Source organism: Camelus ferus, chromosome 4, assembly GCF_009834535.1.
Source record: "Camelus ferus isolate YT-003-E chromosome 4, BCGSAC_Cfer_1.0, whole genome shotgun sequence".
NCBI classification, from domain to species: domain Eukaryota; kingdom Metazoa; phylum Chordata; class Mammalia; order Artiodactyla; family Camelidae; genus Camelus; species Camelus ferus.
Window position 1 is genome coordinate 4224134 of NC_045699.1, and position 18201 is coordinate 4242334.

Below are 18201 nucleotides of genomic sequence, written 5' to 3' on the forward strand. Positions count from 1 at the left end.
CGCTGTGTGAGCCTGGACAGCCCACAGCCTCCCCGTGCCTCAGGGTGGGACAGCAGTCCCCGCCAAGGAGGCGGAGGGGTCACGTGCGGACGCAGACTGATGGCGCCCTGTTTCACAGATGGTGTGGGGTGGGACAGATGTGAACGTGTCACATGGGTGGTGTAGGCGGTGTGACCGTGTTCGCAGGTGGTGGTGATGGATGTGGGCGTGTCCTACAGATGGTGCAGGAGAAATGTGAACGTGTGAGCTGATCGTGTGGTCGGTTGCTCCTTTTCTGCTTGAGTGCCTCCCGCGGCCTGGGGCTGCGACACCCTCCAGCAGAAGGTGGCTGGTCACCTCTCCCTGTCCTTTTCCCAGAATGCCTCCAAGGCCTCCCGACCCGAAGTGACTGCGGCCGTCTCCTCAGACGAGGTCTGTTTTGGGGACCGGGAGAAGGAGGAGCCCCCGTCCCCCATTGAGGCCAGCCCTCCTCGGGCCTTTCTGGAGAAAGTGTCCAAAAAAAAGACTCCCAAAACCATGAAGATGCCCAAGCCGTCCAAAGTCCCCAAGCCCCCGAAGCCCCCCAAGGCTCCCAAGTCGCTGAAGCTCAAGGATGGGGGCAAGAAGAAAGGGAAGAAGGGCAGGGGGTCGGCCTCGCCCACCATCCCCAACCTGGACCTGCTGGAGGCCCACACCAAGGAGGCGCTGACCAAGATTGAGCCCCCCAAGAAGGGCAAGGTGGGTGGCCGCGCCCTCCCCGCCCAGGCCGGCAGGCCTGCGGGCACCTCCGGGCTCCAGGTCCGCGGGGGGTCCTGGGGCTGCGGGGTCTGTGTGCTGGAGATACAGGGCAGCTGGGGTGAGACCCTCCCAATGAAGGCAGTAGAGCTGGTGCTGGATCAGGGTTGCACCACTGAGGGTCACCTGGGGGAACGAGCTGGCTGAGTCTTCCCTCGGGCCCAGGCATTGGCTGGGACCTGAAGGCGAGTGAGGCACCCAGTGGTGGGCAGTGTGGAGGCAGGAGAGGGGCTGGTGATGGGGCTGGCGATGAGGCCGGGTTGCCTTGAGGGCCTGAGCACCTGCAGGCAGTTAGAGAGGCAGGCCTGGCCCTGAGAAGCCACCAGTGTGAGTAAAGAGTCTTAGGTGTGGGCTTTGGGGACCATGAGTCCCTGAGAGCAGGCCACATGGAGTGACTTCCTGGAAATGGGAGCCATTATCCACTTCCCAGGAATTTGGTGGCTAACAGAGCTAGTGTCGCAGGGGCGTAAGTGGGGCACATTGGTTTTCCCTTCCCCAGGCTAGACGGCTTTCTCTTTCTCAAGAAGGTAGATGAATGAATGGATGGATGGGTGGAAGGACGGAGAGAAAGAGAAAGGAAGGGAGGGAGAGGAGGGAGGAGGGAGAGTGGGAGGATGAATGAGTGGGTGTATGGTGGGTGGATGAGTGGGTGAGTGGATGGATAGAAAGATGGTCAGATCCATGGGTGGGTGGTAGTGGGTGGATAGGTGGAGAGGTGGACGAGCAGACTGATGGAAGGTGAGCTGCTGCATGCAGGCCAGCAGGAGGCAGGCTCAGGAAGTGGCTCTCACTTCGCGCAGTAGCCTGATGGGGCCCGGCTGCCCTCCCATGTCCTATACTAGATCATGGCTAGTATTTTCTAGGCCACAAAGAATGTCCTGAGTGTGCCCAACAAGGAGGTGGTCAGCACGCAGAACGATGTGGAGAGGTTGGAAATCCGAGAGCAAACCAAGAGCAAGTCGGAGGCTAAGTGGAAGTACAAGGTGAGGGGGCTGTGTGCAGATGCGCCCACCTCGCGAGTCCGCCCTCGGGGAGGGCGGTGCGAGGGAACACGGGCTCGGTGGTGTGAGCGGAGGTGGGCACCTGTTTGCTGTGAGTGTGTGCTTGTGGAGTGTGTCAGGTGTGTCCACCTGTCCCCAGGTGGGCAGTGCTGAGGGTCTGGTTGTGCACGTGGCCTCTATGGAGCCAGCTTCCAAGGGGTTGTCGTGGGCACATCCCGGCCTAGGACAATGGCTGGTGTGGCCTCCCCTGGTTCAAGCTCATACTCCCTGGAACGGGGCAGCGTCCAAGGGCAGGTCCTGTGGGCCAGGGGCTGCCATGGGCACGGGTCCCCAGGTGACATGGTCAGAGGGAGGAGGCTGGCCAGTCCTGCTGCCTCTCCCCACTGGCCGCCTCTGTGGGGCTCAAGGACAGTCCTGGGTTTGCTTTTCAGAACAGCAAGCCTGACTCCCTAGTTGAAGATGGAGGAGGAACAGAAGTTGGAGAAGTCTCCTCTGTCAGGCAACAAGGACACCAAGTTCTCATTTTCTTTCTCCAACAAGAAGCTCCTAGGGTACGTGAGTGCTCGTGCCAGGAGGGGCTGGTTGCACGTGCCACGTGCCGCACACACACTCTCTGAATGCCCCCCACCCCGGCATCACATGCACACACACACATCCTCTGCTTGTACACACACACACACACACACACACACACCCCCTGGAGGGCTTCGCAGATGAGTTCCCTCCTGAGCTGGCTGGTATCACCAGGCAGACCCCTTCCCTACCTCCTGAGCCAAAGCTCTGGTAGGTGGGGCAGGGGCAGTGGTGTGTGCCAGCAGGAAGGAGGAGAGTGTGATTGGGCGGATATTAGCTGAGTGGCTCTCCTGGGCTGGCACAGAGGACGTGATGGGAGTCAGGGTCCTGGCCTTGGAGCCCAGACGCCAATAGGGAGGGGCTGGTGTTAACCCAGTACTCAATTCACCTAAAATTACGGCTGTGATGGAGGCCAAGGAGGAAGGATTTGTGGGCCCTGGGGTGCTGTGGAGTCCTCGTGTCCCCGAGGGAAGGAGGAGATAGCACTAAGCTGAGAGATGGGGGCACCCGGCCTGGGAGGGCGTGTGTGTGCGAGCTGGCGTGTCTGGGGTGCAGACTGCATGAGGGGTCTCCCCTCATCTGCTGACCAGTGTGTTGGGCTGGCCTGATGGGAGGTGGGTGAACCAGGCACCCCATGCCTGCTGAGACGCGGCCTCGGCCCCACACGCAGTTGTAAGCTGAATCCGGAGGCCAGGGTGGGCACCCAGCAACCAGGAAGCTAACATGTTGCGATGGGACTGGGGCCACTCTTCCGCTGTACGCCCGAGTCTCCTCACCTGCAGGATGGGGGAAGGCCGTTTCAGGTGCTGGGGAGATGGAGCTGGCAGCACCTGGTGCGGGTGCAGGCCTGGCACGGGGGAGCGTGATTCCCGAGAGCTCACGGCAGTGCGCAGGCGGGGCGCGGGCCTGTCGCCCTGACTTCATGGCCTTTGCATGTCCTCGATTTATCTGAAACTCAGCCATGAGGTCCGGGGGGCTTCTGCGCGACACTGACTCTCTGGCTGACCCTCCATGCTATGGGGTTTAGAAATGGAGGAGAGGAAAGCAGACATTCCTCATTCCTTGGTAACCATACCACCCCCGTGTGTGTGCACGTGGGGAGTGTGTGTGTGTGTGTTACAGACCTCATGCCCACGCCCGGCACAGCTCACGCCAGCCACCCTCTGCGTTTCCGTTGCTGGGAATAGGAGCTGTACGCGTTGGCAATTGCAGAGGCCTCTGCCCCGCATGCTGTCCCCTCTGCTGAGTGTGCATTAGTGCCCTGAGCCGACGGGGAGGCGGCGGCTGTAGCATTTGGGGCTCTCCTCATTTGCAGGAGCCCTGTCTGATCCCAGGAGGAAGATGAGTTGCACGTGTGTATGACACTTTTTAGACCATCGTGTCTGCACATCTGCCCTGAATTTATCTTTTCAGAATAGCCATGCAGAAAACGCAGGCCAGGGGGCACTGGCTTGTATCAGGCCCCAGGGCAGGGTGAAGGAGGGCTTTGCTCGCCCAGTGGCTGCAGTTGAGGGGTTAGTGAGGGGCACAACCTTGAGCAGCCAGAGAAAGGGCCAGGCACTGGGGAGGAGGGCCAGGCGTGTACCCCGTACGTTGTGCGCTGTCCTTGCTGGGGTCATGGCACGGGAGGAGCCTGTGGGGTTGGGAAGGGTCCCACCCAGCTCTCGGGCCTCCAAGGCCCATGGTGGGGTGCCGGAGGCTCTGGGCAGGCTGTGCGACGCCCACTGACCAGCCCGCTTCTGCCACCCCAGCTCCAAGGCCCTCAAGCCACAGTCAAGCCCAGGGGTGTTCGGGGCCTTGCAGAACTTCAAGGAGGACAAAGCCCAGCCTGTGCGGGACGAGTATGAGTACGTGTCAGATGACGGGGAGCTCAAGATTGACGAGTTTCCCATCAGGAGGAAGAAAAATGCTCCGAAGAGGGACTTGTCCTGTGAGTTGGGGGGACGTGGGGTGGGGACAGGCCCAGCCTCATAAGGGCGATCCTGGGCATGTGGAGTGGGCATCGGGGGTCGCCGGACCTGGGCTCCCGCTCCTCCGAAGCCACCACTGACCCCCGTCTGCTCTGCTTTCAGTCTTACTGGACAAGAAGGAACCGCTGCCCACGCCCGTGACAAAGCCAAAGCTGGACTCGGCGCTCTGCAAGGTAAGCAGGTGCCTCCTGGGGCCCTGGTCACAGGAGGCCCAGCAAGATGTCCACCCCCGTCTCTGGACGTCCTCAAAGCTATGGCTCGCGTGCCGCTTGGTGGGACATCTCTGACTGAGCTTTCTGGGCGGGGTGCAGAAGGGGCCATGTTCCTGGGGAGGCTGAGCGAGCCCCGGGGCCCTGCACAGGAGGGGCAAAGGCAGATGTGGGGCTTGTGGAAGGTCTGTAGGTGTGTGTGAGTGGTGCGGCCTTGGGAGCCGCTCTCCCGTCAGACCTGCAGTGAGGGTAATGCATCTTGTTGATGCTCAAGGACGGGGGTATGGGGGAAGCGGGGCCAGGCCTGCTGGCTGTTGGGTCTTGTGCTAAGGTGTGGGGGTTAAGTTAGATGCCCTCTAAGGCCATGTCCAACCCAGGATGCAGTGGCCATCTCTGAGGAGGCCAGGTTCCTCGTCAGGGTCACATCCTGCCTGCAGAGCCCAGGATATCCCTGCAGAGCCACCTGCCAGGGGCTCTAAGCAGGGGGTCCCTCAGGCGCTGGCACACGCGCCTGCTCCCAGTCCACCCATGGCAACTCCTCTTGTATCTCTGTTCAGTACCGGGGCGCTTGCATAAGGTCCTGCGAACCAGGGTTCCTCTGGGAAGCAGTGCAGGTGGGGCCCCAAGATCCCAGCACAGAGCTCTGGCAGGTGCTCATTACAAGGACAGGATCTTTAAAAACTTTAAAAAAAAATCTCCTTTTTCTCACTGAAGGGAACCAGTAGTCCCCATCCCCACCGCCAAGGCCCTCTCTGACCCGCTGCTCTGTCCCCACAGCAGAGCGACGACTCCTCTGACGAGGGCTCGCTGCACATAGACACGGACACCAAGCCCGCCCGCAATGCCAAAGTAAAGAAGGACGGTGGGGGCTCGGCCGCGGGCATCCTGGACCTGCTGCAGGCCAGTGAGGAGGTCGGCGCGCTCGAGTACAACCCCAACAGGTAGGCCCGGTGCCCACGGGGCGGGGGGGTGCTTCCACGGAGGTGGGCCAGACGGAGCCCTGAGGATCCACGTCCCGGAGGCCAGGCGGCCAGAGTGCGACCCCTGCCTGGCATAGGTGGTGTCGGGTGGCCAGGGAGGTGAGCAGAGGCTGGCAGTGCAGGCCCTGCGTGTTGCAGAGCTCCCGAGCCAGGGCATGGAGCTCTGAGGACAGACGTCCTGGATGCTGGATGGGAAGGCAGCTGAGGAGCAGCTCCACGTGGGGGCCATGACGGAGGAGTCTGGGGGGGCCACCATACCTGTGGGTCCCCGCGGGGACGCAGTGCCAGGCTGGGCACCTGGAAGGTGTTGGGGTTGCTCCAGGTGGGGACGCCTAGCTGTCTCTGTCTCCTCGCTTCCCAAATGCCACAAAAACAAGAAAAATTCTACTGTGTGCGCCCAGTGTCAAGGTCAAGGGCATTTAACGGGCCTCTCTGGGACCCCATCCTGGCTTCCCTGTGACTAGGGAGATGACGGCTTCAGAGCTTGGGGGTGTGGAGCCCACTCCCTGACTGAGGAGGGGCTGGTTTGGCCAGTTTCCCAGATTACCGCACTGACTGGGGCTGTGTGGGGACCAAGGCGTTGTCCTTGAGACCCGTGGGAGCCCAGGTGTGCGGCCTCAGGAGCCCACTCACTGCGGGTGTGCACGCTGCTCTTCCCTGGAGGCCCCGAGGCTCCGGGCAGTCCGGCAGGCCAGGGCGTGTGTCCGTGCAGCTCCGGCTTGCCCTCCTTGCCTAGGCCTGCCCAGCTGCCATCCTTTGATTTGGAGAAACGGATTAATCCCCTTGGGGCTTTGCATTGGATGAAGGGCCAGGGCTTGTTTTTCTCCTGGTGGTCCCAGTTAAATTCTTTTAATCTCAGTTAACTTTTGTTTTTAAGCATCATGGCCTGTTGTTTTTTTTTTTTTCACACGGAGTTTCCACGAGTTCCACAGACAGAAAACTGAGGGGTTGGGGCTGTTCCCCCTGCAGCCTCCCCATCTGGGGACCTAATCCACTATGGTAGACGGTGGCTCCCCTTCCAGTCCTCGAGTCAACAGCAGATGCCTGCTGCACAGATGGGGAAACTGAGGCTCAGGCCACACTGCCAGGAAGCAGCAGAGACAGGACCAGCATCTCCATCTGCCTGATAACAGGACCCAAGAGCGGGGATCCTGGAAGGTTGACCGTGCTGCTGGCCTGGGGAAGGCAGGGCCCATATGGCCTTCTCAGTGCTCTCGGTTCCCTAGATCTGCCCTCTGCCTGTCCCCGTCTGCCTCTCAGTCCGTGTTTCCAGAATCGAGGTCCCCAAGGCTTCGTGAACCTGGGGAAGCCAGCGTGTCAGCCCCGCCTTGGATAGCGGGGCTCCGGGAGGCAGATGAGTGCTTGATTGAAAAGGGCTCTTGCTAAATTAAATGGTTGTATTCTCTTTCATAAATTGCCAGTTCTTGTGCAGTGTTATGCTCACAGACAGCCGTAGACACCTTCTCTCATGGGAGTGGAGTATGACTGGGGGTTTAAGTGGTGTCTGTTGATGTGCACACCTAAGCCCTTCTATGCAGTGATGCCCTCTGGCCTTTGCTGTGGTGGGACCCTGACCTGAGGCCCCTTTGCCTGGACAGGAGCTGTCTTTGCCTGGAGGGTGCTGGTGCCCGGGGCTGGCCCCTCACCTCTTTGAAGTGCCCTTATTCTAAGGGGAAGAACTGTAACTAGCTGGTACCTCAGTGACTGGTTGACACCAGACCCTGGAGAGGTGCCCTAGATACGCCAGGTCCCCCACGAGGCCCAGGGAGAGGACCCCCGGGATGAGGGCAGATGGCGCTGGTGCCCGAACTCTGCGTGGAGCTGGGACGCAGGCGCTGCGGCTGGGGTTCCTGACAACCTGAGCGCGGTCTGCCAGGAGGAGGGCATCCAGTTTGAGGACGCTCTGTAGGCACGCACGTGTGGCTCACACACGCCCGCACACGTGCACGTGTGCCTGCCGGGGCTGGGCCCCCTCGGCCGCCGCAGGCAGTTCCTTTCCCAAGTCTCCCATTTGGAGTGTAGGTCAGTGTTTGATGGTCCATTTGCTCTGTTTTAAGTATTCGCTGTTTGGAAAAAAAAAAGCAGCTGAAGAAAATGGAGGAAAATATGTTAATTTCTTGTGGATGGTTTGCTTAGTGTTTACCACTGGGGGGAAAGGAGAGGATTTTGGTATGATAATTGGAGGATTAAGGTATTATTTTCCATGCGCACTGGTTAGACTTCGCTCCTTGATTCGCCGGCCCGTGTAGACAGACTGCAGCCCTGGGCTCCGAGGCCCCTCCCTCTCGGGTTGCAGCCAAGCTGGGCTGGGACCACGCGGTCCAGATGGCACAGGCAGGCGGCTGGTTTCCACGCTGGCTCCCGGGGGACCCTCGTGGTGGGTGTCCAGGCCTCCACCCTCCCATCCCTGCCAGAAGCCTGGTGCTTGTCCAGGCCATGAGAGCGGGTGAGGGGGCCCGAGACCTTCAGGGTGGGCCAAGAAGGGCCTCATTCACCTCCTGGAGAGCCTGGTGCAGAGGGTGGATGGCCTGCTCTCAGCTCTTGCTGGCTTTCGTGCTGAGTCGGGGGTCTGGGCCTGCTCAGAGAGCATGAGAGGTGATGCTACAGCAGTGATACAACCGGACGCCACGTGCTCCTGGCTGGGTCTGGGCGGCCCTTTGCCCTCATGGCGTGGGTCGGTGGGGGCTAGGAGGGTGCTGGGGCAGGTGGAAGATCTGATGGAGGGCTCCCAGCTCTCCGTGGCGGTCTGACCATATTTGATTTTCCCATTATTTGCGGCTTTGGAACCGTAATCCGTTCGCTTCCAGCAAAACCCCAAAACACTGCGGTCCAGTGCGTCCCAGGCAGGGCTAGGGGAAGTGGTATGCATGGAGGGCTGCCCAGAGAGGCGCCTGCCCGTCGCCTCCTCCTGGCTTGGGGCAGAGTCCCTGGCCTGGAGCCCAGCAGTACCCCTCACAGGATGGCTTTTGTCCAAACTTGCCTCATTGGGACCCCAGGACCACAGGGGACCACCCTCTGTGTCTGTGTTCCCCGGGGCCAGCTCCATCTCCCTGCACCCTCCAGCTGCAGTCTTGGGAACCTTGTTTCTGAGGAGGGACTCCTGATCCCTTCTTGTTTTAATGTCTTACTAAACGTGCTTCAGACACTTTGGGAGCCGGGGCAGGAAGCGGGCAAGCATGGGAGCGGACAATGCAGAACCACTGGGACCCATGTGGAATGGCACTCTGGGGTGCTGCCTCTGGGTTCTGGCAGCCCTGAGCGTGGGCCCATCCCCCGGGGGCACGTGGGGCAGGCAAGCAGAGCCCGGGATGTCAGCCACACAGGGCAGGACCACCGCCGGGCCTCTTGGGCCTGTGACCAGGGAGGGGGCCTAAGTAGTGTTGCAGCTCCCCCCACCCCATGTCCAGATCCTGGCCCTCCCTTCCAGGGACCCAGAGAGCCTTGAGAGGTGTGGCCGGGCTCCCCATAGGCTGAGAGGGGTCATCCTGTCCCTGGTAGACATAAACCTGGGGTGATGGGCAAGGGCGAGGGTCCAGGTGCAGGTGCCACCTGGGGAGACCGAGTGCCATGGGACGGGGAGGCCAGTGCCTCTCCATCTCAGGTGCTGGTGTGAGGACGCCCTTGAAGACATGGGGGGAGGAGCACCAGGGGCAGGGGTCTAAGGTGGGAGAGCAGTGTGGGGTGGGCCGACGGGTGCACAGAGCCAGCTAGAGTGGGGAGGGGGAAGGAGGATGGCCTGGGTCCTTGGGGGAGTCTGCTCATTGGCTTTATGATGGCAGAGACCAGGAGCAGTGGCACCTCCATCTGCCACCCCCATTCCTCTGCCCCTCCATCTGTCCCCTTCCCTTCCTCCTTCTGTGTCCCCTCTTTATGCCCCTCTCTGTCCCAAGGCCTCCAACCCTCCCTTTGGGGAAAGGTAGGGGAAGGGGGTGGCCGGCCCTTTCCATGGGGGTCATCAGCCACCACCGTCCTCCACCCCAGGCCCTCCGCTGGCTGTTGGGTGGGAGGCTGTGTGGGCTTTGGGCTGAGTGCCTGTCTCTCTGTGCCTCCAGCCAGCCCCCCGCCTCCCCCAGCACACAGGAAGCCATTCAGGGAATGCTGTCCATGGCCAACCTGCAGGCCTCCGACTCCTGCCTGCAGACTGCGTGGGGCCCTGGCCAGGCCAAGGGCAGCTCGCTGGCAGCTCATGGCGCCCGAAAGAACGGGGCTGGTGGTAAGAGCACGGGCAAGCGGCTGCTGAAGAGGGCGGCCAAGAACAGCGTGGACCTGGGCGACTACGAGGAGGACCAGGACCACCTGGATGCCTGCTTCAAGGACTCGGACTATGGTGAGCGCCGCTGTCGGGGAGGGGCGTGCACCCTGGGTGCCGGCAGCCGGGCCCTGTTTTATGAGATGTAATTCACGCACCTTAAAAGTCATCCTTTAAAAGTGTGCAGCTCAGTGGTGCTCCGTGTATTTAGAGGGATAGATGTGCCCCCATCACAACACTCAGTTTGAGAACATTTTATCATCCTAAAAAAAAACCCTGTCCTGTACCTTTAAGAGTCCATATACCCTCCCCTGGCCCCTGGCCACCACTGATTTATGCTGCCTTGTAGATTTTCCTGCTCTGGGTATGTCATGTGAACAGAATGGCACAGTGCCTAGTCTTCTGTGCTGGCTTCATCCACATTATAGCTCATGTCAGCACTCCGTTCCTTTTCATGGCTGAATAATATTCCACCACGTGGACGCACCACATTTGTTTATGCCTTCGTCCCTCCACAGATGCATGGATGGCTTCCACCTCTTGGCGATTTTTGAATAGTGCTACTATGAGCATGGGTGTGCAGGGGATTTTATATGGCCTGTGTCTGTGGTGCCCCTGGGCATATGCCTGGGTCGCTGCCTGTTTCAGCTTCTGAGAAACTGCCTGACTCTCCTCCTTGTGGCCGCACCATTTCACAGACATGCTGAGACCGTGTCACCATCACATGTAGGCAGAGTGGCTCTATGGCCCAAGTCTGTGGTGGGCAGTGAGTTAGTGGCTAGGCTGTGGCCGTGGCTTCTGCTCAGGAGCGTGGCCCCTCACCGCCCACTATAGCCCTTCCAAGCCCTGCACTCCAGCTTCTGACAGGCTCTCAGGGAGCTGCTGTTGGCCACCTGGGAGGGAACTCTGAGCGAGGACCTGCCTCCATGCCTTGGCCCGCTGCCTAGGGGTGTCCCAGCCCCCACAGGGTGCAGAGGGTGCTGGCACAGACCCCTACACCTCGGGGCCAGGGATGTGCTGACCCTGGTAGGGCAGAGCTTGCCTTTAGCGCAGTCCTGATGATCTGACAACTGCCTGTTCACGCTCCTGCCCCTGGAGAGTCCTCCCACGGTGAGGCTGGCCCTGCCCTATCTGGTGGACACTTTGAGGCCTTGCTGTGGGGCCTGCCCTGGTACGACTGACAGTGAACTCCATTTTTTGGGCTCCCCTGGGACACGAGGCAGGCCCCTGGGGTTGAACCAGTAAGGGGGTGGCACCCAGTGAGTCACCAGGGCTGCTGTGTGGTGCTCCGTCCTCCAGAGACTTGCAGAGCCGAGCCCAGGGGCCTCAGAGCCACCTAGTTCCATGGACATCAGGTGTTCTCTTCTCTGATGGCATCAGAGTGGCCCCCAGTGGGTGCTGCGGCCAGGCTGGGGCAGCACTGCTGGTCAGGTGGCCACGGGGTCTGGACAGGACCCCTTGTCTGGGTAGTCCCTGCCCCTGTCTGGACCTCAAGGGGGCCTGGGCTGGACAACTTCAGAGGCCACCTGTGCCGATGTGTGTGGCAGCCACGCCAGGAGGGTTGGCATTATGCAGCCAAAGACAGCCCGGGGGATGCTGGCCACAAGGTCTGCCCGTGGCCACATCAGTAGTTCCGCCCTCCCTCCCCTCGCTCTAGTTTACCCCTCGCTGGAATCCGATGAGGACAGTCCTGTTTTCAAGTCCCGGTCTAAGAAGAGGAAAGGCTCGGATGACGCCCCCTACAGCCCGACAGGTAATGCTGGGGGCTGGGAAGGGAGCTCCGTCCACGCCGAGTGCCAGCAGCCATGTCCCACACTCTCTCACTGGCTCTGTGTGGGGCTCAGACGGAGTGTCGCCTGCCTGCAGGGGCCTGACTGGGGTTCCCCATCCGTCCCAGGACCTCAGCCCAGGTGCTTTTGCAAGCTCACCCAAAGGCGTCCCAGCGCCTGCAAGTAGGGCAGTGCGGTGCCTCCGCGGTGGGTGCCCTTCTGCCAAGCTCCTCTCCAAGGAGCTGGGACAGTTGCCTCTGCACCTGGCCCCCGTCACAGCGGCCAGTGGGGTAGGGTCTTGTTCGCCTTCTACGCGACTCCCTCCCGATCCCTCCTGTCTGCTCGTGTTGGGAGGCCACCCCTCGCTGGGTTGGGGCTCATGCTGACCCTCTTCGAGTTGTGACTTGTCCCTGGGATGCAGGGACAGACTGGGGCAGGATCGGGGGAGCCCAGGAGGGCACACAGGCAGTGGGTGGCCGCTCGAGGCAGGCTGACCTTCTCTTCTGCAGCGAGGGTCGGGCCGTCAGTGCCGAGGCAGGACAGGCCTGTGCGTGAGGGGACCAGAGTGGCCTCCATTGAGACCGGACTGGCAGCCGCCGCGGCCAAACTGTCTCAGCAGGTGAGGAGGGGGCCCCCGCCTGAACTCAGGCTCCCAGACACCCCTGTTCCCCCCACCCTCATGCATGGACCACCCAGGCTGGGGCTGTCACAGGCCTGGGGACATTTGAGTGTTTCTGACCCCTGTTCTTCCAGCTCCCAAGTCCCTGAGAGTGGGGAGTGGGGAAGCCCGGAACTGGTGGCAAGAGTCCCATGGCAGCTCAGAAGGGGAATGGAGGGGTTTGGGGCGACGGGGGGCTCATACCACACACCCACCAGTAGGTCAGCTCAGATTGAGCAAGGTTTTTCTGCTGCAGTTGAGTGCTGGTGCCACATCTCTCACGTCCCTGGGTCCAGGACGGCCCACCTCACAGCAGGGGGTCTGGTGGTTCCTCCACAGGCCCCAGCCCTGCTCTGGGGTGCCCAGCGTGGCTGGAGCTGGGGCTCGGGCATGGCCCAGACCTTTCTGCTCCAGCAGCGCTGGCTTGCTCAGTGCCGGGGAGAGGCCTTGTGCAAGGAGCCTGCTCCCTGGCTACGGCTGCTCCCAGTGTCCGAGGCCTGGCCGGCCCTGCCGGCTGACATGCACACATGTTTTGTTCAAAGGAGGAACAGAAAAGCAGAAAGAAAAAGAACACCAAGAGGAAGCTGGCCCCCAACACCACCTCCCCGTCCACCTCTGCCTCTGCCAGCACCACCTCGGCCGGTACCACCTCGGCCAGCACCACCTCGGCCAGCACCACGTCGGCCTCCACCACCCCGGCCTCCACCACCCCAGCCTCCACCACCCCGGCCTCCACCAGCACGGCCAGCAGCCAGGCCTCCCAGGAGGGCAGCTCGCCTGAGCCCCAGCCAGAGTCACACAGCAGCAGCCTGGTTGACCACGAGTACACGGCAGCCGGCACCTTTGCTGGGGCCCAAGCAGGTCGTGCCTCCCAGCCCATGGCCCCTGGGGTCTTCCTCACCCAGAGGCGGCCCTCCTCGTCATCCCCCAACAACACCGCTGCCAAAGGTACCGCGCCTGCCAGCCCTGACTTGCAGACTGTCCCTGTGGATGCCCACAGGTCTCCTTTGTCCCACTGTAGCCACAAGTGTCTGTGGCCAGGCACTCGGTCAGCCTGTGAGCGAAATGGTCCCTTTCGAGATTGAGAGCTGTGGTTACTCACCCGGGGGTCCTGGTTCTCTCGGAGCGAGGTCCAGCCCTTCAGGCTCCTAGAGCCTTGACCTGGGGCCTGGCTTGGAGTCAGGGCGTGGTTGGCAGTTTACTGAGGGTTCGCTGGGACGGGACTAAGGTGACCCAGGCTCCTCTGAGTGAATTAAGGGTGAGGACTGTCTGGGTCCTATGACATCCCTACTGTCAATCCCAGACACCCTTCACCCTGGCTGTGACATGGGGAACGTGGCTTCAGGTGGCCCTGCTGCCAGGACGTGGGTCAGGGGCCTCGCTTCATAGTGATGCCGTCCCTGGCCTGTCCCTACCCCACTCGCCACGGCCCAGCCCCGTGGGGACATGGCCTCTGGGCTGGGCGTTTGTCTACAACTGATGAATTTGTGGGGATGCGGCACCCCCAGGGCTTGGGTGCGGCAGACCCACTTTACAGACGGGGATAGGGGCTCAAGGAGGGGTTGCAGACCCCCACCCCACACACTGCTCCTCTCACTTATCTGTCTCTTTTGTCTCTTCTCCTCCCTCAGGAAAACGTACAAAAAAGGGCATGGCCACTGCCAAACAGAGGCTTGGGAAAATTTTGAAAATTCATCGGAATGGAAAACTGCTCCTTTAAATTTGGAAAACCAGGATCCTTCTGCTCCGCTCAGGACCCCCGGAGCCCCGCTGGAACATCAGCCCCCAGGAGGGTGGCCTCACTGCCTCATCCCAGGGAGGGCCTGGCCTCCTCCCGGCTACCCCCGCCCCCCACACGAGCGTCTGTTGCTTTAGCAGGCGAAGTTCGCCAGTACGGACAGACGTCTTTTCTCAAGTTGCTTAGAGTGACCAGTTCCCGAAACGAGGCCCTGCCAGTTTGAGGACCATTCCAGTGTCAGGACCGCCTCCAGGCATCCCCGAGCATGGGTGTGATTGCAGTGTCTCTGCAGCTCTGCTGCGAGCAGGAGTCCTTCAAGGAAGGAGGAGTGAGCCAGTGCTCACCAGGCCCGGAGTCTGAGCTGGCCACAGGCTGGTAGCCTCCAGAGGCTTAAAAAAAGGCAAAGAACACTAGAGAGGAAGAGGAGGAGAAATTGGGGTGTGTATGTGCCCCCCTTCTCTTCCCAAGTGATTCTCAGACAAGTGCAGAGGGTGTTCGGCCCTGCCAGGAATGTAGCTTCTGTGCTCCCCCGTCGGTGGGTGGCGGGCCGGATGGCGGGTGGCGTGCCCTGAATGCCTGGGGCATCTCTCGGGGCTGGCTGGGGCCGGCAGCAGGGTCAGTGTGTCAGTGGGGTGGGGGGGAGCCGTCATGGGGTCCCCGGGGAAGGGCACGGGCCCAGCCGCAGTGTGGGGCCCAGGGGGCCCAGGCTAGGCCATGCGATGGGGCCCTGTCCAGCCCGACTGGTTATATCCGAGAAGCACTTCCCAGCCAAGTCACCCTGCTGTGTGCCCGGTGGGACGGACGGCGGCCGGGCGGCCTGAGGACTTGGGGGCCAGGCACTTCTGTCTTGTCACCTGTTGGCGTTTGGTGTCGAGTGCATGGGTGGCTCCTGGACCACGTGTCTGCCCATCGACACGGAGGGGGCTGGATTTGTTTCTCAGGCAATCCTGTATTTTAATTTTAGATGTATTTCCTGAAGCATATTTTTCATAGAATGTAGCGTGTAAATAGCTTTTTAAATGACTTCTTTTTTATAAGAGTAAAAGTATCTTTAGGAGTTTCTTTCTATAGAGCCCTTCATTAACATTTATACAACTTTTTTGCCGAGTATGATGGACAGTTGGGTTTCCGATGCTTTTCCTTCTTCCTCCTTTCTTTGTATTATTATGGTTATTATTATTATTTTTTCTTTTAGGACCTAAGGTATTGCCTGAAAAACAAGTGATGTCTGTGCAGCCTTATAATCTGTCTTTACAGAAGCAAACAGTACACAAAAGATCTATTTCAGACACACGTGAAGAAGGATCTTCACCTCGAATACCAGCTCTTTCTTTCCTTCTTGCTGATGAAGGGGGTGGGGGTACAATTATTTTACTAGCACCTTGTGAAGTGTTTCTGTGTTTTGTGATGCTGTAATTTATTAATGTTTGTAGCTTTTTATATTTGTACATTTCTTATGAGCTTTGTTTATATGCCCATCCCTGGGTGTTCTGTCCACGAGGAGAGGCAGCTTCACGCAGGCCTTGCCACCCTTGCTTGTCCTGTTTGGGGGCGCGCAGCCCCCCCCCCCCCCGGGGCCCGGAGGCTGGGAGGGGCAAGCCTCACGGGGCCCTGACTATCAGACCCAGCGTTTTGAAGGTTTCCTTTCCTTGTCCGTGTTGAACATTTATAGAATCTAACCTGGCCATCGAGCTGCTCCCTCTCTTCCTCTTTCTTTTATTTTTTTAATTTTATTATTATTATTTTGGCAACATGTACATTTCTAACAAAGTTTATTGTGGCTATTAAAGTGTTTTATTTCCCAATTCATATTACTCTTGTATCGAGTCCATGAGGTCTAAGGTAACTTAGATCAAAGTTTTAAAAGAGTAAAAATATTTCAGGTTTTGTACAGAACCACGTCTGTGTCGTTTCTGCCTTGTTTGCCGTCGTCCACCCTGGTAGTGAGGACGGTGAGGGTCCTTGACGTTGGAGAGGGGAGGCACTATGGGTCACTGGGCTGGGTGTGAGGGCGGGGAGTCAGGCCAGGCCCCCCACACAGGGGGACGCTCCTTGGAAGGCCCTTGGATTGCCCACAGGGCGTATATACTGCCCTGCACCCCAGAGCCGCAGCACCCTGGACCGGCCTGCGGGAGCAGGCAAAAGAGACCCTTGGTCAGGGTGGGCAGCCTTTGAGACCCTGGAAATCCCAGCCCCGAGCACCCTTAGGGACATCTAGGGCCTTGTTAGGGTTCACAGGTGTGTAGTTTAGCTGAGTCCAGTCAGGAACATGTACAAGATTTCAATCTAAATCTGACGTTATTCACAACAAACAAAAGCAGAATGCCACACCCCCTGCTCCCCCAACATCCACACAGATGCACAATGCAGGGCACGGTGAGGATCGAGGTTTAGAGGGAAAGAAAGACAGGCTGGCTGGAGGGGGCTGCCATGGAGGAGAACCTGGGCCCAAGCTAGGGCCACCCCAGCTGCCAGGCATCTCAGGCATTGCTGGGCCCTGGGATGCAGCATTCAGTCTGGGCACAGCTTGAGTCCGTTGGCTGGACCTCGCAAGAGGGGCCCTTGCACACCCCCGTGTTGGGCACTCACCCTGCTTACAGCCGTCCTGTCCCTGCCCAGATCCAGCCAGATTCTGCCCTGTGACTCCTCCCAGGGGTCCCCACACCCTCACCCCACAGCCACTGGCAGAGTGTGCCCAGTCCTGGGCTGCTCTGTGCAGCACCCCTAAGCCTGGCTCTGGACACCCCCATGCACCGGCTGCCCAGGCCCTGAGCTTGATTCCTTGAGGCCGACCTATCTGGGTGCTCTTGGGTGCTTCCGGACACGTGGCTTTTGCGACTGGGGCTTCAGAGGGCCATCTGGAAGCTGGGGCCCTGGGCGTGGGGAGGGCCTCCTAGCTGGTGCCCAGAGTCTCTCCCCGAGCCCCAGGCCTTGTCCTGGGCTGTACCCACACCGTCCTGGTGCTGCATGGCCCAGTCACACCCTGGGCCCTCACTGTGGCCCCAGCAGCCCACGTGTCCAGGCGTGTCATCTGTAAATGGACCTGGGACGCCATCTCTGGGTGTGCCCGTAGCAGGAGCAGCAAGGGGCCTGTGTCGCTCCATGCTTGGTGCTGGCCCTTCAGGGATCTCCCTCTCGCCATGCAGGGCCAGTCGCCCTGAGACAGTGAGCTGGGAGGGGAGGGGCTGAGCAAGTGCCCTGTCTGGCCCCACGGACCCAGCCCCTCACTTGACAGGTGGATAACCTGAGGCCCAGAATGAAGCCCTTGGTGGATGAGACTTGAGTGCTCCGGGACTGTCCCTTGCTCACCGTAACTTCTCAGCCTCCTGGCAGCGGGTGGCCGGCTGCGTAACTGAAACACCACCATCCTATTGAGGCAGCTCCGGGGGTGCCACGGGATGCCAGCAGCAGGGTCCTGGAGTTCCTGCTCGGAGACCCACCTGACCAGCAACAAACTTTGCAAGAGGAAATGCAAAGCGTTGCATGTGAGGCCTCCGAGATCTTGGAGCTGTTTGTTACTGCAGACTACCCTGGCCTTGTCTGACTGAGACTCACATGCAGCTGGTGCCCTGTGCGCTGAACATGGCATAAATAAACAGATTGCCCCTTAACTGGGCTCCCAAAGTGCAGCTGGATTTTATCACCATTTCCTGAGCACCTATTATGTGCCAGGCTCCGTGTTGAGAACCTCCTGGAGCCTTCATACGGACCAAGCCTGGGGCGAGGGGAGTGGCTTGCTGCTCCTCTTGGGGAGCCCAGATCTTGCTAGCTCTGGGGCCCACACTGTCCCCTGCCCCCTGTACAGTAGGACAGGCCGTGGTGAAACACGTCCATGGTGTCCTCTTACACTCCAGGTAAAAGGGGGGAGTCCGGGAGATTCCCTGAAGCTGCCCATGAAATGACAATGTTTCCAGCAACATGAGCGAAGGTCCCCAGGGCAGGTGGCCAGATAGACCTCAGGGTGGTCAGATGGTGAGAGGTGGGGCTGGAGCTGGCTCGGAGGGGCCGAGGGTGTTCACACGGTGGGGGATGTGGCAGGCCCCGGGGAGCCCCTGCAGGTTAGTGAGCAGGTGCAGTGGGCTCTCCAGGAGAGCAGCCTGCTGTGGGGTAGGCTGAGGACAAGGGGCTCATCCCACCCCCAGGATTCCCTCTTCCAGGGGCTCCCTCTTCCCTCAAAGGCTCCCCCTCCCCTAAGGGACTCCCCCTCTGCCCCTGGTCTTGTGCCCATCAAGCACACGTTCCCATCGTCTCTGTGCAGGTGGGGAGCTCAGCACCGCGGG

The 18201-nt window shown here is 60.2% G+C and overlaps 1 protein-coding gene across 1 annotated transcript in view; it reads left to right on the forward strand.

Annotated features, from left to right (window-relative positions):
- PHF2 (PHD finger protein 2) overlaps positions 1-15817 on the forward strand; it is an 89028-nt gene extending 73211 nt beyond the window's left edge. The window contains 12 exon segments of the mRNA XM_032477428.1: positions 358-717; positions 1638-1757; positions 2207-2227; positions 2229-2326; positions 4100-4278; positions 4421-4491; positions 5308-5468; positions 9560-9834; positions 11414-11509; positions 12035-12144; positions 12726-13131; positions 13815-15817. Of these exon segments, the coding sequence (XP_032333319.1) occupies positions 358-717; positions 1638-1757; positions 2207-2227; positions 2229-2326; positions 4100-4278; positions 4421-4491; positions 5308-5468; positions 9560-9834; positions 11414-11509; positions 12035-12144; positions 12726-13131; positions 13815-13903 (1986 nt within the window). The 3' untranslated portion in view covers positions 13904-15817.
- Positions 15818-18201: the final 2384 nt, after the last annotated feature.